Source organism: Hypanus sabinus, chromosome 12, assembly GCF_030144855.1.
Source record: "Hypanus sabinus isolate sHypSab1 chromosome 12, sHypSab1.hap1, whole genome shotgun sequence".
Lineage (NCBI taxonomy): Eukaryota > Metazoa > Chordata > Chondrichthyes > Myliobatiformes > Dasyatidae > Hypanus > Hypanus sabinus.
Genome location: NC_082717.1, coordinates 28,244,341 through 28,271,095, shown reverse-complemented (window position 1 = coordinate 28,271,095; position 26,755 = coordinate 28,244,341). Strand labels below are relative to the sequence as shown.

The 26,755-nt window shown below is 38.6% G+C and overlaps 1 protein-coding gene across 1 annotated transcript in view; it reads left to right on the top strand.

The window, feature by feature from the left end:
* LOC132402724 (calpain-2 catalytic subunit-like) overlaps positions 1-20,557 on the top strand; it is a 99,624-nt gene extending 79,067 nt beyond the window's left edge. Inside the window, exons 14-21 of the mRNA XM_059985689.1 lie at positions 850-909; positions 2,181-2,238; positions 3,819-3,883; positions 5,292-5,360; positions 5,916-5,994; positions 17,686-17,802; positions 18,685-18,740; positions 19,834-20,557. Coding sequence (XP_059841672.1) covers positions 850-909; positions 2,181-2,238; positions 3,819-3,883; positions 5,292-5,360; positions 5,916-5,994; positions 17,686-17,802; positions 18,685-18,740; positions 19,834-19,857 — 528 coding nt within the window. The 3' untranslated portion in view covers positions 19,858-20,557. The remainder of the gene's footprint in view (positions 1-849; positions 910-2,180; positions 2,239-3,818; positions 3,884-5,291; positions 5,361-5,915; positions 5,995-17,685; positions 17,803-18,684; positions 18,741-19,833) is intronic.
* Positions 20,558-26,755: the final 6,198 nt, after the last annotated feature.

Here is a 26,755-nt window from a genome sequence, read left to right as displayed (position 1 = left end):
ATATTGTAAACATTTGCTATTACACCTTTCTGAAAAGGATTTAATTCTAAAATTTTCTCCAAAATACCCATACAATCCAGATTTGGAAAGGTAGGAAGTACAGTGTTTAAAAAATTCCTGATCTGTAAATATCTAAAAAAAAGAGGGTCCCATAAAAGTGTAAATGTGAGCCAGCAATAAAGTTCATGCCTGATCTAAAGTTCTAGGTCATGACGAACAGAAAAACTTGAGGTTTACAGTCTTGAAAGGAATGGAGTCAGGCAGTTTAATAAAGTTGTAAACATGATAATGTGTGTACCTAATGTGAAATCTAAATAATTTCTAAGTTACAGCTGTGGGACATAAAGCTATTGTTTTAAAAGGGAATATGGATTAAATTCCATTGAAGTGAGGGTGAAAATTTACGAATAATACAAGGACCAGGTAGATGGTTTGATGGAACTGTGGACTCTGCAAAGGTGGTCTTTCAACCACATTGTGGATGAAGAAAGATGGAGCAACCAATGATTTTTAAATTGATCCTCCAAAAAATTGTAAAAATTAACCCAAAAGTAACAATAAATGTGACAGGCCTTTTTCTGCTTTCATACCCCCGCCCCCAAACATACATGGAGGTTTCATTGAGGATGGTGCCAGGGTACTAGACATGACTGGATATCTTTATGCAGAGTGCAAGCATTTTGTGCATTTAATACTTAAGGTTTTGCATTGGAAATGATAAATTCCAAGATCTGCTTCACTGTAATGTATACTTGTTAATTTGTCTGTCTGTCTGTCTCTGTCCTTGCTATATTCACTTCCATATAAAGTGCTTTTAATTATTTTCTTTTCTGAAAAAAATTTCTAAAGGTTGATGAAGAAGACATTAGTAGGAACTTCGAGAATTTGTTTGATTATTTAGCGGGAGAGGTAAGACAAATTTACCACTAAGATTACCTTTCATGACTTTAATCTTGCTGATTATTAGAGACACATTCCATGAGTATGACCTAAAATAGGCAGAGGCAAAATGGGTTTGACAAAGACACAAGGGATTTTCATTATTTAGTTGAGTCCCTTGTTGAATTGCAAAGTGTTCAGATACAGTGAAGATGCAAAGCAGTTCCAGATTCTACAACTTTATAAACAGCTGAATTGAGGCCCAGGAGAATATTAGGACATAATGACAATAACCCACTGTGGTTTATAGTCAAACTTATAAAGATGATTCAATTGCCAATGGTTTTTTTCCCAATAGGTTAACCAGTATTCAATTCAGAAAACAATTTAAATATGAGAAAAGGCAGTAAAATGCATTCAAATTGGAAGTAAAATTTGAGGTTTGTACATATAAAATTAGAGCAGTGTTATCTATCTGGCCCTTTGAGCAATTTGTGAAATTCACTCTTGCTCCATTTTCCTGTACTACCCTTGTTCCTTTTGATTTCCTTAATATCTAACCAGTGTAGCATGTCCTGTTTGAGGTATTTGAATAGGTACGTAGAGGGAAGGGACTTGGAGAGTTTGGGGCGAATGCAGGCAAGTGGAACTAGTGAGGAGAATGCCTTGAACATCCTGGACAGCTGGGCCGAAGGGCTTGTTTTTGTTATGTATTACTCTCTGATTCTCCACAGCTAGTTCTCATAGAATTGTACAGCACAGAAAATGTGTCGCAATTTGACCGCATCAACATGTTGTTTCTTTGTATTGTAATCATTTTTCCATGTTAGGTCCTTATTCTTCTGTACCTTTCCTACCAAAGTACCTGTCCAAATGCATTTTTAACTTTGTAAATGTATCTGCCACTATCCCCTTCACCGGCAGTTCCTTCTTGTTACCTCAGGTTCACTACCTCTGTGGAAAAACCTGCCCCTCAATCCCCATTAATATTTTCCCCGCTCATCTTAAAACTATGCACTTTCCTCCTGCTAGGTACCTTATCCTGGGTAAAACACTGACTATATGGCCTACTTATGCCTCTCATCATTTCCCAAATCTCAGTATGGTCATTTCTCAGACTTTGACTTTCCACTGAAAATAAGCCCAACCTATCCAATCTCTCCTTATAGCTAAAGCCCCAATAGTGAATTTTTTCATTCTACCCATTTTGAAGCAAAAGATTGATCGTGGCATTTAGGCTGTGTAGGAATGATGTGGCAGTTATTTGAACTTTGTTTCTCTTTTGTTTTTTTTTAATTAAGGATGCGGAGATTTCCGCCTTCGAGCTGCAAAGTATACTGAACAAAATTGTATCCAACCGTGAGTAAAGGAACCCATTTATTATGTAGGCTCATCCACTGACGGTACTGATGCTCCAATTTGAATTTGTTGCCTGCGTGCTGAGTGAGTGAATAAAATGATGGTACATCTGCACGTATACCAAGATTGGGAACAGTGAGGAAGGCCAACAAAGTTTGCAGTGGAATTTGGATCAGCTGGAAAAATGTTGAAAATGGCAGATAGAATTGAATGCAGAGAGGTGTGAGCCATTGCACTTTGGGACGACAACCCAGGATAGGGCTCGCATGGTGAGCAGTAGGGCACTGAAGAGTAAGGCAGGACAGAGGGTTCCCCAGAAGTGGTGTCACAGGTAGATAGGGTTATAAAGAGAGCTTTCGGCACATTGGCGTCCATAAATGAAATTGAGTATAGGAGTTGGGATGCTATGCTGATAAGATGTTGGTGAGGCCTGATTTGAAGTGCTGTGTCCAGATTTGGTCACCTACCTACAGGAAAGATATAAATAAGATTGAAAGAGTGCTGAGAAAGTTTACAAGGTTGTTGCTGGGACTTGAGGACCTGAATTATAGAAAAAGGTTGAATGGGTTGGGACTTTATTCCTTAGAACGTAGAAGATTATGGGGAGATTTGATAGAGGTATATACAATTATGAGGGGTATAGTTGATGTAAATGCAAGCAGGCTTTTTCCACTGAGTTTGGGTGAGACTAGAACCAGAGGTCATGGGTTAATGGTAAAAGGTGAAAAAGTTAAGGTGAACATGAGGGGGAGCTTCTACTCTCAGAGGGTGCAGAGAGTCTGGAACAAGCTGCTTTGTGGTAGTGGTGGGTATGGGTTCAATTTCAGCCTTTAAGAGAAATTTGGATAGGTACATGGATAGAAGGGATATGTCCTGGTCAGGTCAATAGTTTGGCATGGCCTAGATGGGTCAAAGGACTGTCGTGTTTTAATACTCCTGAGTAATTAAGTGGAATAGAGTGCTAACTTTGTATACCTGAAGCCTAAATTTAATCATGGTCATTGTTCCATTTGCTGATTTCAGATGACTTGAAATTAGAAGAGTTACTATGATGGATCCAGGTTGGGGAGAGCTGGAATAAAAGAGCAGGTTTCTTGTGTGATCAGTGCACGTATAAGACAGAACCAGTTTAATGTTGCAAAATTACATCAGGGTTTCTTCAGCCCAGAAATAAGTCAATTTCCTTCTTTGTCCCAATTGGAAGAAACACCAAACTCTATCCTTTCCCTGAATTTGCTTAGATCTATTCAGCATGAATCTTAGAACCCAGCTTACAGATGGGTTTCAAACAATTTCATAATGGTCAATAGAGAAATAAACAAACAAGAATTTTGGCTTCTTCTACTCTGTGAAATAATCTACTATATGGAAGAAATGAGTGTCTATCTAAATTTAACAAAAAGCTATAAATATGACCACAGGTATTGCTGGACGTTCTACTGATAGAAAGGCTTAAAGACTACATGGATTGCGAATGAAATTAAGGATGGGTTTTTCCAAGTAAATTGCATGGGAAAAATGGGTTGCATCTGTATTGTTGAGTAAATATTGTTCCTTTAAATATATTCTTTCTCTTCAAGGTGAAGACATTAAAACTGATGGCTTTACTTTGGAGACCTGTCGAAATGTAATCAGTCTAATGGATGTATCCTTTTAATAACTATAAAGATGAGAGAAAAATCAGATTCCACAGACTACTGTATCGAACACAAAACTTCCCAATTGATTGAAAAATCACAATGTAATCATTATTAATGTCCTCTTATCATCAGGTATTCTGCATCTAGATCTCTGATCAGCAGTCATACAGTGCCTTATAGGAACAATTAATTGTCTTTTTTTGTTTTGTTACCTTGGAGAAGTTCTTTTCTCTTATTTTCTGACATGATCAGACAGATTTGAAGAGATTGCAACAGGAATTTTATTTACCATTATGCCATGCGCTCCTGAATCGATACACTGGGGTGTCTCTCTTTTCTAAACACCAAATAGCCTCACCAAAAGCTGGTCTTGACCCAGTCGACTTGGATAGGCATTCACCCCGAATTATCATTTGCTCTGAGGGTTGGTGGGATTCAAAGGAATAAAAAAATATTGTGTTAGAATCTCTGATGTTTGTTTAGACAGTATGTAAACAATTTGGATGAAAGTTTGCAGATGATGTAAAGATTAGTGACATTTTGGATAGTGTAGATTTCCAAAAGATAGTGATAGAGATTCAGTTGACATATGTTTGGAGAAATGGCAGGCAGAGTTTAGTCTGGACAAGCGTGAGGTTTTGCAGCTGATCTCCCAAAGTGCAAGGGGACAATACACCATTGATGGCAAAACCCTTAACAGTGGTGTAGTGCAGATGGATCTCAGGGTCCTAGTCCATAGCTCCCTGGAAGTGACCACACAAGTCGATAGGGTAGCAAAGAAGGCATATGACATGTTTGCCATTATTAGTCAAGGTATTGAGTGCAGGAATAGGAACTTATGCGGCAGCTTTATAAAACTTTAGTTAGATTGCATTTGGAGTATTACATCTAATTCTGATCACAGTATAGGAAGGATGTCAAGGTTTTGGAGAGCGACGTGAGAGGTGAAGCCGAACGTTGTTTGGATTAAGGGCAAGTGCTATGAAGAGAGGATGGACAAACTTCAGCTGTTTTTCATGAGTAGCAAAGACTGAGGGAAGCTCTATGAGGATCTTAAATAGAGTAGACAGCCAGTATCTTTTTCCCAAGGTCAAAATGTCGAATACAAGGGGACATGCATTTATGGTTAGAAATGAGTAAGCCTGAAGGATTTGTGCAGAGCAAGTATTTTTATTATACTCAGAGTGGTGGATACTAGACATGTGTTGCCAGGGGTGTGGTGGAGGCAAATATGATAGAAACGTTTAAGGGGCTGTTTGACACATGTTCAGAGAAAGGAGGGATATGGACCTGAGCAAGCAGAAGAGATTATTTAGTTCAGTAACACATCATGGGTTGATGGGCCAGTTCTTGTGCTGCTATATTCTAATACCTTTTCTAAGTAGTCTTCCTAAATAAGAATGAAAAAAACAGAAAGATGGATCAGGAAAAATTGGACTAGTCGAATTCAAGGTGTTTTGGAACAAGTTACAGAAGATGCTGGTAATTGTGTTTTTATAAAGATGTTTCCCAATTGAAATCTTCCTGTGCTCCCATATTAGCTGCTTTAAAAGAAAACACGCCCACAGACACTTCATCTATCAGGACCCACTCTAACATCATTTGGTTGAGATGACCTTTAACAGGCGTTTGAGTAGTTACCTATTTGTTTAATTCTATGTATGTAAATTAGCTTGATGACTCTGCATTATAGTGGTGATAATTTCATGTACCATTTCCTCATTGAATAACTAATTTAGAAAGACTAATAGAACAAGTGAATATGCAGTTGACAATATAAAGTTTGGCAAATGTGATACATGGGAGGTGACTCTAATTTAGACATAAGTGGGAGGTACAGGAGATGATGCATTGTTTTATGAAAGCTCAATTTGTGCAGTTGCTTACAATGTGACATTTTCATGCCAGACCTTCCCTGCCCCATGAAACGCAGCTCAGCGGATGCACCTGTCAGCCTTTAATGCTCCTTCAAGCAAGCTTTTCATTAGATCAACAGATGACCATACGACAATAAACATTCATCTTTTCTTCATTTAGAAAATCTTCAAGAAGATGGATGCTGATGAATCTGGTACCATGAGTTCACATGAAATGCGACTGGCACTTGAAGAAGCAGGTAATTTCAGAATAGTCCACTAGTGCAGGCAAACGTACTTTTCCAAGACCGATTGGCAGAATTACTTATTTCCTTTATCTTGTAGTTCGCTCAACTGCCAAAAATTGAAGGTTTTAAGAAACAGGTTTTTGTTTTACTGGACGTGTCTAGTATGAAAATCTGTCATTTGACTCAACCATTGTAATCAGTATAACCTGTTCCCTTCATGTGCTCATTTAGCTTCACCTTAAATATTTCGATACTTGTTGTCTGGCCACAATCTGGGGAAAATATTTTTTCTGAATTCCCCGTTTTTATTTCTTAGTGATGGGTTACAACTTGACAAGCTGTTTGATTCTCTCAAGTGCCTCTATTTTCAATACAACATGATGATAATGAGAATCAGGTTTAATATCATCGGCATATGTTGTATAATTTTTTTGTCTTTGTGGCAGCAGTACAATGCAATATAACAGTAGAATAAAACTGTATTACAGTAAATATATAGTTAAATAAGCACAAATAATAGGAAATTTAAAAAAAAAAGGAGTGAGGTGGTGTTCATGGTTTCATTGTCCATTCATAAATTGGATGGCAGAGGGGATGAAGCTGTTCCTAAAGCATTGAGTGTGTGTCTTCAGGCTTCTGTACCTCCATCCTGATGGTAGCAACGAGAATGAGGCATGGCTCAGATGATTGGGATCCTTAATGATGGATGTCGCCTTTTTGAGGCATTGCTCCTTTTTGTCCTGGGTATTACGGAGGTTAGTGCTCATGATGGAGCTGACTAAGTTTACAACTCTCTGCAGCTTATTGTGATCCTGTGCAGACAGTGATGCAGCCGGCTAGAATACTCTGCTTGGGACAACCGTAGAAATTTGTGAGCGTTTTTGGTGATATACCAAATCATCTCAAACTCCTAATGAAATAAAGCTACTATTGCGGCATCTTTGTAACTGCACTGATACGTTGGTTCCAGGTTTGATCCTCAGAGTTATTGACACCCAGGAACTTGAAATTGCTCACTCTTTCCACTTCTGATCTCTTTATGAGAACTGGTGTGTGTTCCTTTGTTTTATCCTTCCTGAAGTCCACAGTCAGTTCTTTGGTCTCACTGGTCTCAGTGCAAGGTTGTTGCTGCAGCACCACTCAACTAGCTGAGATATCTCACTCCTGTGCATCCTCTTATCACAATTTGAAATTCTGCCAACAATTCTGTCAGCAAATTTGTAGATGGCATGTGAGCTGCACGCAGCAACACAGTTATGGGTGTAGAGAGTAGAGGAGTGGGCTTAGCACACATCCTTGAAGTGCACCAGTGTTCATTGTCAGGGAGCTGGAGGTATTATTTACAATCTGCATGGATTGTGGTCTTCCGATTAGGAAGTTGAGAATACAGTTACAGAGGGATATACAGAGGCCCAGGTTCTGCACTGTAGTGCTAAACTATAATAACTACACACAGTGCAAATGTCTAGTTGAACCCAGATTCAGTGGCAAATTTGGCATTCATTTCATGTGTTTGAATGTAAGCTCTCTAATTGTAAGCTTATTTTTGACTTTATTACTAGAAAATGGACTGGAAATCTGTTCCTTTAACTCCTGTAGTCTGAAAAAGGATCTATTTGCTCTCTTGGCATATTTAACAAATAAACTCTTGTGCTTCCATCCGGGTAAGGTATCAATTGTAACTGATGACTTGATGACCAACTGTGCCATCTTCATAAGGGATGATGCCTGGCATATCTAGTCCGATGGTCATCTGTCCCTCCTGATTGGTTAGTCCTCATCCAATCGGGTCTCTGCTTTTCCACATTGTTTATGATCGAATTCCAGTTCTTACTTGGAACGAGATCACCTTTTTTAAAGTTCTTTTCCTCTAGTTTTATTTCAATGGCTTCCTTCATCATGCTGTCCCAAACAGTATTTTTGTGGCCATTGTGATGCAGTGTTCTGCTACCGCTGATTTTCTCCATATAGCTCAAAACAGATACGTCTGTGCTCCTTGATGCAGGTTTCCACCGTGTGTCCCGTGGGGCCAATATATGCTGCTCCATGTTCACAGGGAATCCTACAAACTGGATCCAGCTGCAGTTCCTTGTTATATCCTGCATATCTATGTTAGGGATATGGAGCAGCAACTGGATGACCTTCAGCTTGTACAGGAGAGTGAGGAGATAATTGATCAGAGTTACATGGAAGTAGTCACCTGGAAGTTGCAGGAGGCGAGTAGCTGGGTGACTGGCAGGAGAAATGGATATGTAAATAGGTAGTTAGCACAGAGCACCCCTCTACCATTCCCCTTAAAAATAGTGTATACCACTTTTGATAATGTTGTGGGGATAATCTCCCAGGAGAACACCAAGGAGACCGGGTTACTGGCACTAAGCAGAAGGGAGAGGGGGAGAAGAGGGGAGTGATAGTGATAGTGAAAGGAGACTGAATAGTCAGGGGAACAGACAGGAGATTCTATGGATGTGAACGGGACACGCAGATGGTATGTAGCCTCACAGGTGACAGGGTCAGGGAAGACTGTGATCATGTCCACAACATTTTGGAGAGGGACAGAGAGCAGCCAGATGCCTTGGTACATATTGGTACCAACAGTATAGGAAGGAAAAGAGGTCCTGAAAAGAGAATTTGGAGAGCTAGGCAGATAGCTGAGAAGCAGGACATCCCGCTTAGTAATTTCTGGGTTGCTGCCTGTGCCATGCGCCAGTGAGGGTAGAGACAGGATGATTTGGCAGATTAATACATGGCTGAGTGCAGGAGGTAAGGTTTCAGGTTCTTGGATCATTGGAAACAGGAGGTATGACCTGTTGAAAAGGAACAGATTGCACCTGAACCCGAGGGGAACTACTATTCTCGTGGGCAGGTTTGTTAGAGCTATTGGGGAGGGTTTAAACTAATTTGACAGGGGTGTGGGAACTGGAGTGAAGGAACTCAGGACAGGACAGAAAAAAAGCAAAGATAGTGTGCAGTTAGACTGTCAGGAAGGGCAGGCAGATGTTAGGACATAATTGCAGCCAGTAGTGTGAGATCAATGCATTGGCTGGAGTTGGGAGCTGAATATCCAAGGTTACACAATGTATTGGAGGGACAGGAAGGTTGTCTGAAGAAATGGCATGGCTCTGCAGGTAAACAATGGCATCAAATCATTAGGAAAATGTGACATAGGATCGGAAGATGTTGAATCCATGTGGGTTGAGTTAAGAAACTGCAAGGGTAAAAGGAGTCTAACAGTGACTGGATCACAGATTACAACAGGAAATAGAAATATAGTATCAAAAGGGCAATGTTATGATAATCATGAGAGATTTCAACATGCAGGTCGATTGCGAAAAATCAAGTTGGCAGTGGATCTCAAGAGAGTGAGTTTGTTGAATGCTCCTAGATGATTTTTAGAGCAGTTTGTTGTTGAGCCTACTAGGGGATCAGCTATACTGGATTGGGTGTTGTGTAATTAACTGGAGGTGATTAGGAAAAGAACCCTTTGGAACCAGTGATCACAATATGATTGAGTTCAACTTGAAATTTGATAGAGAGTAAGTAAAGTTTGACAGTATTTCAATGGAGTAAACTAAATTAGAGTGGTATGAGAAAGGAGTTGGACAAAGTAAATTGGAAGGAGATTGCTGGCAGGGATGACAGCAGAGCAGCAATGGTGTGAGTTTCTGGGAAGAATGAAGAAGGTGTAGGATAGATGTATTCCACAAAGAAATACTCAACTGGCAAAATAGTTCAACCAAGCTAATGTAAAAACAAAAGAGAACATACAACAAAGCAAAAATTAGTGGTAAGACAGAGGATTGGGACGTTTTTAAAACCCTACAGAGAGCAATTAAAAAGTCATTAGGAGGGAAAAGATAAAATATGAAAGCAAGCTAGCAGACAACATCAAAGTGGATAGTAAAAGCTTTTTCAAGTATGTAAAAAAAAAGAGATGGAGTGGATCTTGGACTGCTAGAAAATGAGGCTGGAGAAATAACAACAGTAGACAAGGAGATGGCTAATGAACTAAATGAGTATTTTGTGTCAGTCTTCACTATGGAAGACACTAGCAGTGTGCCAGATGTCAAAGGGTGTGAAAGGTTAGAAGTGAATGCAGTTACTATTACAAAGGAGGAAGTGCTCAAAACACTGAAAGACCCAAGGGTCACCCTGACCAGATGAACTGTACCCTAGGGTTCTGAAAGAGGTAGTGGTAGAGATTCTGGAGACATTAGCAATGATCTTTAAAAAAAAAATCCTTGGACTCCAGCACAGTGCAGAGGACTGGAAAATTGTCCATGTCATCCCACACTTTAAGAAAGGAGGAAGGCAGCAGAAAGAAAATGAGCTTGACTTCAGTGGTTGGGAAGATATTGGAGTCAATTGTTAAGGATGAAGTTATGGAGTACTTGGAGTCTCAGGACAAGATTGTCTGACAAACCTGTTGGGATCTTTCAGGAGATTACACGTAGGATAGATAAAGGGGATGCAGTGGATGTTTTATATTTAGACTTTCAGAAGGCCTTTGACAAGGTGCCATACATGAGTCTGCTTAAGTTAAGAGCCCATGGTATTACAGGAAAGTTACTAACATGGTTAGAGCATTGGCTGATTGTTAGGAGGTAGCGACTGGGAATAAAAGGATTCTTTTCTGGTTGGCTCCCAGTGAGTAGTGGTGTTCCACAGGGGTCGGTGTTGGGACTGCTTCTTATGCTGTACATCAGTGATTTAGATGATGGAATAGATGGCTTTCTTGTCAAGTTTGCAGATGATAGAAAGATTGGTGGAGAAGCAGGTGGTGTTGAGGAAGCAGGTAGGATGCAGAAGGACTTAGACAGATTAGGAGAATGGGCCAGAGAGTGGTAAATGAAATAAAATGTAGAAAAATGCATGGTCATGCACTTTGGTAGTAGAAATATATGTGCAGGCTATTTTCTAAACAAAGAGAAAATCCAAAAATCTAAGATGCAAAGGGACTTGGGAGTCCTTGTGCAGAACAACCTAAAGGTTAACTTGCAGTTAGTGGTAAGGCAGGCAAATGTAATAGAAGCATTAATTTCAAGAGGTCTAGAATACACGAGCAGGGATGTGATGCTGAGGCTTTATAAGGCACTAGTGAGACCCCACCTTAAGTATTATGAACAGTTTTGGGCTCCTCATCTAAGATATGCTGACATTGGAAGGGGTCCAGAGGAGGTTTACAAGGTTGATTCTGGGAATGAAAGATTATCATAGGAGGAATGTTTGATGGCTCTGAGTCTGTACTTGCTGGAAATTAAAAGAATGGGGGGGGGGGTGGGGATCTCACTGAAACCTTTCTAAAGCTGAAAGGTCCAGACAGAGTAGATGTGGAAAAGATGTTTCCCATGATGGGGTTGACTAGGACAAGAGGCACAACCTCAGGGTAGAGGTGCGTCCACTTAAAACAGAGTTGCAGAGAAATTTCCTTAGTCACCCTGACCAGGTGAACTGAACCCCAGAGTTCTAAAAGAGGTAGTGGTAAAGATTGTGGAGACATTAGCAATGATTTTTCAAATCATGGTGAATTTGTGGAATGTATTACCACAGGCAGCTGTGGAGTCCAGGTCATTGGGTGTACTTAAGACAGAGATTGTTACACTTTGTTTGGATAGTTTGTAGTATTTTCTGACCTGCCTCTTAGTGTTCCTTAGTGAAACTAGTTCACTTTGGGCAGGGGAGGACCTGTCGATGTACTTCCAATCACTAGGAGACGAGGGCTGACAGACCCAGGTGAAGGGAACCCAGGTCTGTTCGCATTGATGTCCAGAGCAGATCTAATGTAATAGACATGCTCCCTGCTCAAAGCTTGGCTAGCTTATTGTAGAATGCATTTATCTGCTGGAGAAACTACTATGAATGCAACCTCATGAACTTAGGGATGATGTCCTTGTCCTGACATCTCAGAAGGAAGGCTAAAGAATAAAGAAGCCTTAGCTTCTCTTTATGCAGTGATTCAAAGCGACAAATATTGCAGTGAACTTCCTCCCTGTAGAGGTGATGAAAGAGTATCTACTGCTTTCCTGATGTATATGACAAATAAACTTTTTTCAGGCTTCCAGTGGAATCTATTTTGGACCAGGAGAGTCTCCCCAGAGAAATAACTGTATGACATTCTTACAGAATGGTTACAAGGTGAAGGAAATCAATTGGGTCTTTAAAGGGTCGATAGAAAAACCAGGAGGAACTTGTTGCTACTGCCTGTCTTCCCTATATTTCCAGTTTCTGGAAGGATCACCAGCATTTGGTATATCTTCAGGATGAATACCATCCACAAACCCATAAGGAAGCTCAAATCAGTTTATGCAGTTCAAAGATGACCTGGGTCTCAAGAAGTATGGGGTTTACAGGATTTCCTGTGAAAGCAGAGCAGTGTATATCAACCAGATGGTGGGAACCCACTTCAAGGAGCACAGGAAGGTGTATCCATTTGGGTTACCTGGAGAAATCGGTGGTAGCAGAACACTGCATTTGCAATGACCATGGGTTTGACTTTGGCACAAAACCACTTTGTCACACCAGTGGCTTTTGGGACCGCCTGGTAAAGGAAGTCATTAAAATAAAACTAGAGGAAAAGAATTTTGACAAGGAAGAAGGTCTCCCTCCAAGTAAAAATCAGAACTCAATTGAAACATGGTGGGAGAGTGGAAACCTGATTGGATGAGGACTCACCGATTAGGAGGTACGGACTACTGGGGTACAAATGCCGCCAGACTAGATGTGTCCAGCCATCATCCCTGATGAGGATAGCAGAGCTGGTCATCGAAACGTCAGCTTATCATTGATGCCCTTACCTGGCTGGAAGCCCAAGAAGAGTTCGTTCATCCTCTAGTCTGCTTTCCAAGAAATGTTGTGCTTCACTAATCTATGTTAAAATTCTCTGGTCAGGTTATCAATTACGTAGATTTATTGTTGTCTTCAGCATTAACTATTGCACCAAACAAATTTTAAAGGCTAACTTATTTTTGTAAACTATGAGCAAATGGTCATGTTCCTTAAGGGAACTCATTTTCCAACCTGGGTAATGCTCCCCGATTTTTCTTTAGTGTATTATGTGGTACACCACTGAAAAGCTTAATGAGATTAGTCGAGCAACTTTTCATTATATTTCATTGCCTTATTTGTTTCTGCTGCTTTTCTTAATACTGAAGAGCAATAATAAGCTAAATATAGGTAATCAATATTCTGTAAAGCATTTGGCATTAGACTTTTTCCAACAATAATACATTAATTATGCCTCTGCTATTTTTGCCCAGGCTGTATCAAAATGCATGAATGTAATCCAACCAGATCAAATATGCTCCCTGAATCTCATTAGTTTCAAGTCCAATCAATCAATTCCTTTCAATCTTTTGCTAACTAATCTGAACCAGCATCCTTTTGTAACTAATTTTCAAAAGGTGGGTAAAGATTTCCTTTGCTCTTGCTTTGGCCAAATAATTTATCTCAAATGGAAATGACCATTGGCACGTCAGAGATGATATCTTTTCAGATACTTTAGAGCTATCTCTTTTACTTCCAAGTATCACTTACAAGAATATAAATTAGATAACCACCTTTTCTTCTGTAATGATGGATAAAAGCTGAGTGGCTGGTGCAAAAGGAACAACAAAGTTTAATTCTACTGATATGCAATAAAATAGTCATAAAGCAATTGAGCATGATACAGGCCCTGCCCAATGAGTCTAAGACTGACCATGATGCCAACCTACCTAGTCCCAATTCCCTGCATTCAGTCCCTATCCCCCTGAACCCTGACTCCTCCATGTATGTATCCAAGTGCTTCTCAAATAATACTTATACCTGCCTCAACCACTTCCTTTTACAGCTCATTCTATATACTCACCGTCCTCTGTGGAAAAAGTTACCCCTCAGGTCCTTTTTAAATCCTCCCCCCACCTAAACTATACACCCCCTTATTTTGGTCTCATCTACCTTGGGAGGAAGATTGTTAACATGCATTTTAACTATGCCTCCTGATTTTAAACATTTCTATAAGGTCACCCCTCATTTTCCCAAGGGCCAAGGAATAAAGACCTAATCTGGTCAACCTCTCCCTATGACTTGGGCTTACAGAACTGACAACAGTTTTCCTTTTCTGCATTCTTTTCAGTTTAACCACATCTTTCTATAATAGGATAATCAAAATTGTACTTGGTGCCCTGATTGATGAAAGCCAACTTGCTATTTTTTTTATATCACCCTCTCCAAATGTATTTGTCCTCTTAAATTCTTCTGCTCCATTACACTCCCTAATGCTCTACTATTCATTTATTCTGGTTTGATTTTCCAAAATACGTCACCTCACGCTTATTTTTTTTATTGAAATCCATTTGCATCTCCTCAACCCAAAGATCTCTTTGAAATTTGTGATAAACTTCATTATCAATAACACCTGATTCCATGTCATCCACAAATTTACTGATCAAGCCTTGTGCATCTGAATCCAAAACATTTATATAAAATAAATGAATGACAAGGGTCCAAACACTGAAATAGTCACTGGCCTCCATTCCAAGAGACAGCATTCAACCACCACCCTCTGTTTCCTACCTCTAAGCTTATTTTGAATCCACCTAACTTGCTCTCTCTGGTTTCTCTGAGACCAAACCTTCTGGAGCAACATACCACATGGGACAACATGCACTGCCCTGCATCTAACTTTCTAGCCACTTCTTCAAACAACTCCAAAATTCATCAAAAATGAATTCTTGAGCACAAAGCATTGTCAAGTCTTCTTAATCAGGTATTATCTATCCAAATGCTGGTAGATCCTGTCCCTCAGAATTCCCTCCAATAACTTTCCCACAACTGAAGTCAGGTTGACTGGATTGTAGATCCTTGGCTTGTCCTTGCTGTGTTTTTCAAACAACAGAACAATATTAGCCACCTTCCTGTCTTCAGGAACCTCACGAAGGAAGGAAATATCTCTGCAAGGGTCTTCATAATGTCCCCTGTAAGCTCCCATGAATTTCAGGGAACTTAAACCACCTCAGTGTACTATAAGACTGAAATAGATCCTCACTGGTAAGATGAATGTCTTTCAAAACATCTCCACTTCTTGCTTTCATCTCTTGGAGTAACTATGATTTTCTCAATGAACACAGGAGAGCACAGGCTTGTTAGGGAAAGTGAGGCAATGACAGACAGGAGCTACAGGGAGGTAGTCACCCATGCTACAAGACACAGATAAGCAGGTGATTGTCAGGAGAGGGAAAGAAGAACATCAGATAGTGGAGAGCTCCTGTATGGCTCTCCTTCTCAACAGTTACTCCATTTTGAGTACTGTTGGTGTGGGGCTGGGGGGGACACCTACCTGGGGGAAGCAACAGCGCACTGAGTCTAGCCCTGGGGAACTGAAGAGGATGACAGCAGTTATAGAGGACTATCATTGGGGGACAGATAGGCGATTGTATGGTGCAAAAAGGAAACTGGATGGTAATTTGCCTCGGTGCTTGGATCTGAGATGTTTCTGATCTCATCCACAATATCCTGAAAAGGGAGGGTGAGCAGGCAGAAGTTGTGATGCATATTGATACCAAGGACATAGGAAGAAAAAGGGAGAAGGTCCTGAAAAAAAGAATGTAAGGAGTTAGGAAGAAAGCTGAGCAGTAGATCCTCAAGGGTAGTAATCTCAGGATCATTGCCTGTGCCACATGACACTGAGAATAGGAATAGAATGAGGTGGCAGATAAATGTGTGGCTTAAAAATTGGAGCAGGGGGCAGGGATTCAGATTTCTGGATCATTGGGACCTCTTCTGGGACAGGGACAACCTATACAAAAGGGATGGGATGCACTTAAATCTGAGGGGGCCAATATTCTTGCAGGCAGATTTACTAGAGATATTGAGAATGGTTTAAACTGATATGGCAGGGAGATGGGAACCAGTATAACAGAGCTGAGGATGAGCCAACAGGTTCACAAGTAGATGATGGATGTAACATGAATGTATGGAAGGACAAGACAATGACTGGGTACAAATGCAGACAGAGCAAAGAGTTAAATTGTACCACAGAGGCAAAATTCCAAAGGTGAAGAATGCAGAACAAAAAATGCAGTATTTAAGTAGCATTCAGAATAAGGTAGACAAACTCATGGTGCAATTAGAGATTGATTGGTGTGACATTGTGGGCATCACCAAATCGTAGCTGAAAGAAGGCCATAGCTGGAAGCATAACATCAAAGGATATATACCTTGTATTGAAGGACAGGCATAGGTCATGGTGTGGCTCTGTTGGTAAGAGATGGAATTACATCTTTAGGAAGAGGTGACGTAGAGATTAGAGAACATTGAATCTTTGTGGTTCGAGTTAAGAAATAGCAAGGGTTTAAAAAAAACATTATGGGAATTGTAGATAGGCCTCCAAATAGTAGCTAGGGTGTGGGATTGAGATAACAAAGGGAGCTGGAAAATGCATGTAATAAGGGTAATGACACAATTGTAATGGGGAACTTCAACATGCAAGGGGTTTGGGAAAATCAAGTTGGTGTGTGGATCACAAGGGAGGGAATTCGTTGAATGCCTACAAAGTGGCATTTTGGACCAGCTTGTGCTTGAGCCTACTTGGGGAAAGGCCATGTTTGATTGGGTGTTGTCCAATAACCCAGATTTTATGAGGAAGCTTAACATAAAGGAACCCTTAGGAGGCAGTGATCATCATTGAATTCCTACTGCAATTTGAGAGGGTGAAGCATAACTCACATGTATGTGTATCACAATGGAATAAAGGTAATTACAGATACATGAGAGAGGAGCTTGTCCAGGTGGATTGGAAGAGGATACTGGTGGAGATGACAGCAGAGCAGAGATGGCCTAAGTTTCTGGGAATAGTTCACTACGCACAGGATAGATATGCCCCACAGAGGAAGAAGTTCTCAAATGACAGGGGTAGGCAACCGTGGCTAACAAAGGAAGTTTAGGACTGCCTAAAAGCCAAAGAAAGAGCATACAAGGTAGCAAAAGTGACTGGGAAGTTGGTTGATTGGGAAGCTTTATAAATCCAACAAATGGCAACTAAAAAAGCTATAAGAAGGGAAAAGATGAAATGAGGGCAGACTAGCCAATAATATAAAGCTGGATATCAATTTTTTTTATATAAAGAGTAAAAGGGAGGTAAGAGTTGATATTGGACCACTGGAAAATGATGCCCGTAGTAAAGGGGGACAAAAGAAAGGCAGATGAACTTAATGGCTACTCTGCAACTGTCTTCACCGTGGCAGACACCAGCAGTGTTCCAGAGTTCTGTGAGTGTCAGAGAGCAGGAGTGAGTGCCACTGGATTTTCGCCTGCATTGGCTTATAAATAGGATTGAGATTTACATGTCTATCTACGGAATTGTTTGCGGAAAATCAGAGTTTGCCATGCAATCAATCAGCTGATTGCTAAGTATGTAAAGGCCAAGCATTTGGAGAACACACCACAAACGAACAGCACACTGATGATGTCTCCTCGTAAGGTGACAAAATATTTGCAGGTGGATTGCCAGGATTGGAGAACGCAACCCAACCATCAACCACCTGAGCCACATGTTTTCCAAGTTATTTCCAACATTCATCCCTTACCTTTCTTCAATACATAATCTTTGTTTCCATGATTATCAGCTGCAGCCCTTGGCAAAACAATACTTATATACTGATGTAATAATTAGATGGACACAGAAATAAAATTACCATTAATGTAAATTTATGTTTTTCTCCTCAGGTTTCACTCTGAACAATACATTGATTCAGATCATTGTTGCACGTTATGCAAACTCCAACCTGGTCATTGACTTTGATAACTTTGTTGGCTGTTTGATTCGACTGGAAACCATGTTCAGTAAGTTGATTTTTTGAACTTCATTTTAACAGCCTATATTTAACATGTACATTGAGATTCAAATTCACTGGACCATGGGCTGCCTCTATACTGAAATCAATCACAACAAATATCTAGATATCTTGGCTGGATATTAATCAATACTCTCTGCAAAATATAGTATGGGATGATTCAGATTTGCATGCTAAGTAATCGTCACCTGGTTGTCCCAACAATTTAAAGACAATTAGACCAGAAATGTTACAGTGGCTTATGGTGGACTAACAAGCAAAGTCATTTTTCGAACACACTATGACAATATTTACTTTCTGCTCACTTAATTTCTAATAAGACTTTGTACAGAATTAAAGAAATAGTCAAAGAACTTCCTTCCAATATGCTCCAAATTAGGCTCATTTTTTGTTGATTGTGCAACCGCAAGGTATACTCCCGAGCCAGATTTGGCCCTCCCAAATCTTTGCAGTTTTGTGATCAGTTCAAAACAATTGAGAGTCCTAAGAAAATATTGATGGAAAGTGGAATCAGCTACTGGGTTACACAAATTGCTTTATTTACATTCCAAATTGTGGTGTTCCACCTGAAATAGCACAGCGAGTGGTTACCTAATGTGATTTAGTACAGTGGGTGCTAATCTTTGTGAGCAATAGCTGCATTTCTTCATTATTCATTTGGTACAAGTAAACTACTTCAAGTGAGTCTCAAACTAAAATTAATCATGTTCAATTTGAATACAGATTTGGGTAAAAGCTTTCATTTCAAATTAATTTCTTAATAGTGAGTATATTAATTTACATTGTTGAGGGCATTAAATATTTAAGATCCACATTCTATCAAAATTGAGATAAATTGCAATGCTTAAACTGTACCTTCCTGTTTTTTCAGGGATATTTAAATCATTAGATCTGGATGATGGAGAAGCAGAGTTGGATATATATCAGGTAAGTGGCCACCAACCCTGTATGTTAGAAATTCTAGAACAGCATATTTTAAATACACTGAATATTCTATTTATCCACTTCTAGCACTATTCAGTGTTTCCCCTATTTTCAGGAGGATATAGAAACAGAATTAAAGTTAATTAAACAAGAACAACTACTTATGTGATTGTTAACTAAGATTCAAATTCTTGATCCCTGCACTTCCCTATGAAATCTGCAAACTATGGGAATGTGTATTTGAGAAAACTTCCATTATGAACATTATAGTATCATTTATCAAACAAAGGATAGGATTTATGGGATTTTTGTTAGGCTGTGAAAGAGTTGCAATTGTCCCAAATTCCCCTTCAATGTGGACAGCCATTTCTGTGGACTTGCATCCAGAACCATACAGGACTTACAGCAGCAATAAGGGTAGAGCTGGAGAACGATTAAGAAGGTATGAGTCACGATATAAAAAACAAGGCATCCAGGCTAAACAGGAAATGTTCAACCCTCAAGGTAAGCAATGGATTTTCATTTGATGTAGAGTCTCTGCCAAATAGAGATGATACATTTCAATATACACCCCAGGATAAGCAGTCAAAGTTGAAAAAAGGTTAAGGGGGGCAAGAGGTAAAGTAAAATGTTTAGCATTCCAATTCCAAAAGATTGATGCCAATTAATATAAATGAGTGTTAGTCCATCAACATTTGGAACTGTGAGTTCAATTAAAAAGTCCGTGTTAAGGTTGGAAACAAATGCACAGGTCTGTGGTTCATTACTTGAAATAAACAGTTAACAATCATTATATACATTTACCTGCAGTGGGGAATATTTATCCTCTGATCTAAGCAAAATTCCAAATCCATTTTAAATGGGAACATCCCAGCAGGAATTTTTCAACATCATGCAGCAAAATCTCCCTACCACATCTATTAGAAAGTTTGCTTTCAACTTACTAAAGGAATATAGCCACACAAACTTCGTTTTTCTTTTTTTTAAAACTATTTCCCTTATGGTGTTACTCCCAAATAAATTGACCACATCTCTTTAAATTTTACACTTTCTCCCCTCAGAGATTAATGGATTATTTTAATTTCTCTTTTCACAGTGGCTGCGTCTGGTACTGAACTAAAATGCTGCTATGTCACAAGAAGGCAGTCTTCAATCAATAACCAAATACTAAAATGGACATCTCTAAACTATAAAGGAGCAACATGAGAACTAAAATAATTCCACTAATTGGATATCATGTATCGGCATAGAGTGAAGGGAATAGGGTTCTGATTTTGTTAGTGCATTGCTATCCTGTCTTTAAGGTGAATTGCTACACAGCAATGTGGGAATCAAAACTATTTTAATCCAGATCATATTGAGTATCAATATTCCTGAAAGACATCTTATATTAGTTATACATCTTATATTTGCAGCAGCCACATTGTATCAGTGATTTACTAATGATTATTACCTTTTGTAAGAAAGTCCAAATATTCAAAAATTAGCAACTCCTTTCTTTAAGTCTATAAATATGGCACAAGTAGATCACAACAATGGTGATCAGAGAATCATGTTTTGGAATCTTGGTTTATAAAACAAATAGAATATTCAAACTGAATTGACCTTTTACGTTTAGAAACTGTTTGTTTTGTGCTATACAGCCATAGAAATGTTTTCCCAATTGGTTACTGAAAAGAACTAATATAATTGCTGGTGCTTTTATTATGTTTGCTGGATGCTTTTGGTACAAGCATTTAATATAAATCAAAATATGCTTCAAATTTTAAAACTGCTTTTATTTGCACAATTGTATCTAAAATTAAATACAGAATATGGGTAATTTTGATTCCTTTGTTTGACTTGGGTCTTCTGTAAAAATTACCAATTACTCTCCACCAATAGTGGTCAATCAACATAATACACCAATATCACTTAATATGCTACTATGTCCATGCAGCTCCAGATAAGTTTACTAAGGAGTATTATGTAAAGCGTCTCAATGGAACGGGATAGAAATCCTGTTCACATTACATAAACAGGAGCATGTGGAGACCATCAGGCTGCTCCAACCCAGCCTGTATCTGTATCCAGATGTCTACATTTACCTTTATTTTTTGACCAGACCTGGTGACTACCCTAGAGAGCTGTGGAGCCTCTGAGAATCTAAACTATCTTTGTCCTGCAAGGGAAAAAGGTTCTTCGCAGCTCAGTCCTAGATGCTCTTAATTTTTATAGTGAGAATACGACTCATGGTCCAACACTGTTCATTCAGGAGGAAATCTCAATTTCTGAACTCTAAAAGCATGATCTCCTCAATCCTTGTGCAAGCTGGAATCAACTTTTGCTGCAATCCTATAGCAAATGCATCCTTAAAACTGTATACAATACTTAAAACACAGTCTTGCCACCTGCATGTTGGCCCTTGCTGATTTATATACAAACATTATACAGGTCACTTAGAACATCAGGAATACACAATTCAAAGAATATTCTACATTGCAGAACATTAAAACAGATAAATCCTCATTTTGAGATATTCTATGTTCTATCCAGTCATTCAGTTTGTCCACAGACAGCAAAAACTAGTTTAGCAATGTCAGCAAACTTGAATATATGTCATTTGGTCCCATCAGCCAAATCACTAATCTAGATTCTGAACAAAGGAATATCTGCAGATACTGGAAATCCGAGCACCACACACAAAATACTGGAGAAACACAACACTCTCTTCCTCGATGCTGCCTGGCCTGCTGAGTTCCTCCAGCATTTTGTGAAGCTAGATTATGAATCAAGGGAATTTGATGTTTATACATAATCTTTCAGTTTCTCCATTCACACCTATTATTACAATCAAATTGACAATCCAAGAGCAGTTCCAGTGAAACCAGATTCCTCACAACATCTATTACGTCAAAGCCCCTCAGAATTGTGTGTCAATCGGGTTACCTTTTATTCTAAACTGTGCATAGGACCAAGTATCTGCAAAATTTCCCTGTAAGACAACATTTTATCAAAATAAATTAACCTTATTTAAATTGCTTCAAATCTAAACACGATCTGCATAAACTAAGACCAAAATTATATGCAGTACTCCAGGTGTGGTCTCATTGTCACCCTGTGCAATTGTGGAAAAGACTTCCATCCTTTAGTAGTTCAATAAAGGACAACTTTCCATTAACCTTCATAATTATTTCCAGCCGCTGCACACTAACATCGTTTCATGAAATACAGCACTATACAAGAGCATTTTGTATGGTGTTAATTTTTAAACAATAATCTGCTTTTCTATTCTAAGAAAAATCAGTAACTTCATATCACATCACACTTCTCCTGTTATTATTTTTCCTTTCAGGTTTAATCTCTATGTCCACTCAAAGACTTACCCTTGTACCCATTTTACCAGCATACTTATCCACAATACATACTGCTCCAATCAATCATTAATAGAAATCAATTCTTGTACCAAGTGGTAGTTCCTGTTTACCAACTAAAAATGACCTATCCAGTCTCTTTTCTGAGTAATTCAATGAAATGCCCGTTGTAAAACCATTTCCATGAGTTCTTTCCTTGTAAGCAAGCCAAGCTTCAAATGCAGTTTAAGAGCCAAATTGCCTGGGTACCTGCTGCATGTACACATCTGCAAGTACTCTGCTGCCAGCCTGCACCATTAGTTAATTCACAGCAAGACACCACGAACCGCATTTTTGATGAGCTGCTGGCTGCCTTGATATAAATGAAGACTCACATCAAAAATAGTAGGCATTGAGGTACTGGCTCTGAGAACTAAAAAGATCACAGATGCTGAAATCTAGAATGAAAAACAATGCTGAAAGAGCTCAGCAGGTAACGCTACATCTAGTCAAAAGGTACAAGGCAACATTTTGGGTCAAGAGTACACAGGAAAGATTGCCAGTATATAGCAGAGTGAAGGGAGATGGGCTGAAGCTGGAAGGCAATAGCTGGTTCGATGAACCTATTTTTATTGTTTCTCTCTAATATCTGCCATTCAACATCATGTTGCTGGTTTGGAGGCTGACAATACACCCATTACAAAGTTACACTTTTTCCATTCCTAATCCCTGTCCATATGACTTTGCTTGTGGAGTCTTCCAGGATGTAACTAATGTTTAACGAATACAGAGAAAATTTACAAGTATGTTGCAGGTCTGTAGGACCCGAGTATAAAGACAGATTGAATAGTTTAGGACTTTATTCCTTGGAACATAGAACATTGAGAAGAGATTTGAAACTTAATGCAGACAAGTGCTTAGTGTTGCACTTTGTTAGGACCAACCAGGTCCACTTACACAGTGAACGTTAGAGCAAAGGGATATGGTAATAGAGGTACCTAATTCATTGAAAGTGATGTCACAGATAGATATGGTCATAAAGAAAGCTTTTGGCACACTGGCCTTCATAAATTGAAGTATTGAGTAAAGGAGATGGATGTTATGTTGAAGTATTAAGACGTTGTTGGGGACTAATTTGGAGTATTGTGTGCAGTTTGGATCACAAACCTATAGGGTAGATGTAAATAAGGTTGAAAGAGTACAGAGGAATTTACAAGGATGTTGCTGGGTCCTAAGGACCCGAGTTATAAGGAAACATTGAACAGGTTAGGACTTTATTCCTTATTCCTGAGAGCATCTTTGATAGAGGTATACAAAATTATGAGGGGTATCGATAGGGTACATGGAAGCAGGCTTTCTCCACTGAGGTTGGAGGACTCCAACTAAGGTCATGGGTGAAAAGTGAGAAGTTTAAGGGGAAGTTGAGGGGAGACTTTTTCACTCAGAGGGTCATGGGAGTGTGGAACGAGCTGACAGTAGAAGTAGTGCAGGTGAGCTCGATTTCAACATTTAAGCAAAGTTTGTATAGGTGCATGGATAGAAGGGGAATGAAGGGCTATGGTCAGAGTAGAGGTTAATGGGAGTAGGCAGTTTAAATGGTTCGGCATGGACGAGATGGGCCAAAAGGCCTGCTTATGTGCTGTACTTTTTTGTGACTCAGAGTATAAAGTTCCCAAAACACTTCACATTTGATATGTAGTATACCAAGATAAAAATATTCTTACTGTACATTAAGTTTTACATTACTGATTCAGTCAAAATTTACAGGGCTATCCTTAAACAGTTCCATCACAGTATTGTGAAAAGTTTAATTTTACCTTTTAAAATGCTTATTTATACTGTAAGGCACTTCAAAATGAGAAGAAAATAATGGTAGGTGAAGACTTCAAATATATTCCAAATTTCCAACACAGTTACTATCCTACCTTACTTAGAGAGCCCTGAAGAGATAAATGGTTTAAAATTTAAAATCATAGTTTTAAAAGTGCCATATTTAGGTGATGTGATCAAGGACACATTTCTATTGCATTACATCAAAGTATGGTTAAGTGGTACATTCTATTGTACGGTAATCACAATAACATTTATCAAAATTGACACTGGGCTTTTGTGCCTCTGTTTGTTTGTACACAACTAAACGATTGATTATGCATACATATCACTTTGTAAAGAATGGCCCAACCTGTTCATTTCCTCCATGGCAAAAGTACTTAAAATAAAGGAACTGTATAAATTACAAGATAAATTAGAGAAGCTTTAGTCTGAAAATTCAGAGCAAACAATTTTTCTTGGTTACATAGAAAATCTACAGCACAATATAGGCCCTTCGGCCCACAAAGCTGTGTTGAATATGTCCCTACCTTAGAAATTACTAGGCTTACCCCTCTATTTTTCTGAGCTCCATGTACCTATCTAAAAGTCTCTTAAAAAAAAAGACCCTATCGTATCCGCCTCCACCACCGTTGCTGGCAACCCACTCACGCACTCACCACTCTACAACTTACCCAACATCTTTCTTTGCATGGAAACACCCAGTAGATTTGTTTCTGTTCTACCTTCTGCGTGAAGATACAGAAGCTTGAAAGACTTGTAATCCAGCTTTAAGAACAGCTTCTTCCCTATTGCTCCCAGATTCCTGAACAACTCACCTCTTTCACACCCTTTCCCTGGTGGTGCAATCATGTTGTCATACTCTTAGTGCCACTTTTCTCTGATATTCTGGTATTGTCACTTTAGGATGTTTGTTTCAATGTTTCAGACTGCACTGTACTTATTGTCATATTTATTATTTCATTTTTATTATAATTTATTATGTTTACTCCATGAGTTTCAGGAGAACAAGGAATTTCATTGCATCCAAATGCATATGACAATTAACTAATCAATGCACATTAAAAATTTAAAAAGAAAATCAATGTTTGCCAAGCAAGAGGGTAAAGGGAAAACAAAAAGTGGCTAGAGGGGTCTGAAGTAAAATTCAAAGCAGAATTCAGAGTATATCAAGATCACCTAAAGAAAAAGTAGCAAAATCTACAAAGCAATTTGTATTTAACCCTATTCAATTGGAAAAGGCAAATATATATATTTTTTTAGGTAGTCCAAACTTACTGGAACGTTCTCCTTTTTGTTGTAAGGTGGCCTTTTTCCAGACACTCATGCAGATCCCCAACACAATCTGCCCATTGATGCAACTTAAGAGTTACGCTTGTTTAGGGTCTCCCTTTGATGCTGAAGCTTTGCATTCTGCTCCTGGTTCAATTTATTTCTCAACTGTAATTCTTTATAGACATAATTTAATTTATTCAGCACATTTAATTTAATCTACTGGAATAGAAAATAATACTTTTTTTAGGATTTATAGGCTTTAATGTAAGAAAATCAAAGTTGTACAATAAATGGCTAATAATTGAATACATAACTGGAATATTTCATTACTAATTTGAGGCCTTGCTAATTCCTATAGTGCATATTTCAACAATGTAACAAATAAATACACATGGCTCCTGCAATATTCATGATCTATACCTTAGGGTTTGATCATGATTTTGCTAGAAGACATTTTAACAATGGGAAAAATGTCTGAAAATTGAAGAATTACAGAATATACAAATACTTTTTTACTAACATGTATTGTACTAAAGACTTGTCACTAACTCTGCAGATTCTCCATTTACCAACAGTGTAAACAACTGTCATATCCATGCTTGCTTTATGATGCCAATTTTCTCATAAATTGTATTGTTTAATAGAATTTTACTTTTGGACAGAGTATAGCATGGAGGGGTAAATAGGTCACCATCTCTGTTGAGATTACATTTTTAAATTGCTTGAGTGGAAGAGACAAGATTTACAGAGAGCAATACACAGAATGGAAAGCAGCATTTCTCAAAGACTTTAACCCACCAGAAAATTACTTCAGCAACGATCAGTTCATGAAGTATCCAATAATGCGCATTTTCAAATGACAATAATATTAGTAACATATTTTCAACTCTGCATTCGATTGCACCCTCTTTTTTTTGGTCAAAATAAATTTTGGCTTTGTGGCAAGGTTTGAGAATGTCAAAGTGGTTGTGCTCATTCGGCAAGGACTTTGAAATCATCCAGAAAATTTTAAGACAACAATTCCAAAAGGCATTCTTACCATGAGTCAATTGAAACTGTCAGTTCACAAATATCAAAGGTGGCACAGCTTGCTCCGTTCCCCCAGATGGTTCACACTTTTACAATACAACAAAATATACCACAAAGCCATTATTTTTACTCTCCACAAGGTAAAAATTCAGGTTTTACAATACACAGCCCCATTTCCAAATCATGCATTTTTTCCTGTACATTTTATTTTAAAGCTATAAAATGAAATCAGATAAGAGTACAAAACTAAGTTAAAATAAATCTGTACTCTTTGCAATGTACAACTACAAACTGGCCTTTCTATTTCCAATTTTGATAATGAAATACTAGAATTAATAGTTAAAATTTTGTAAAATAAACAATTAAACATTGATTTCAATTTCAAATAATTTTAAATACAACTCAATACTCAGGTTTACTTGGCAGTGTATTAGTAGCTTTTGGTACTGGATAATGGTTAGCAACAAATTTTCTGCATGTAACATCTTAGAAAAAATATCCATCAATCAAAACTCTGAAATTTCCTTAAAATAGATACATTTTGAGATAAAC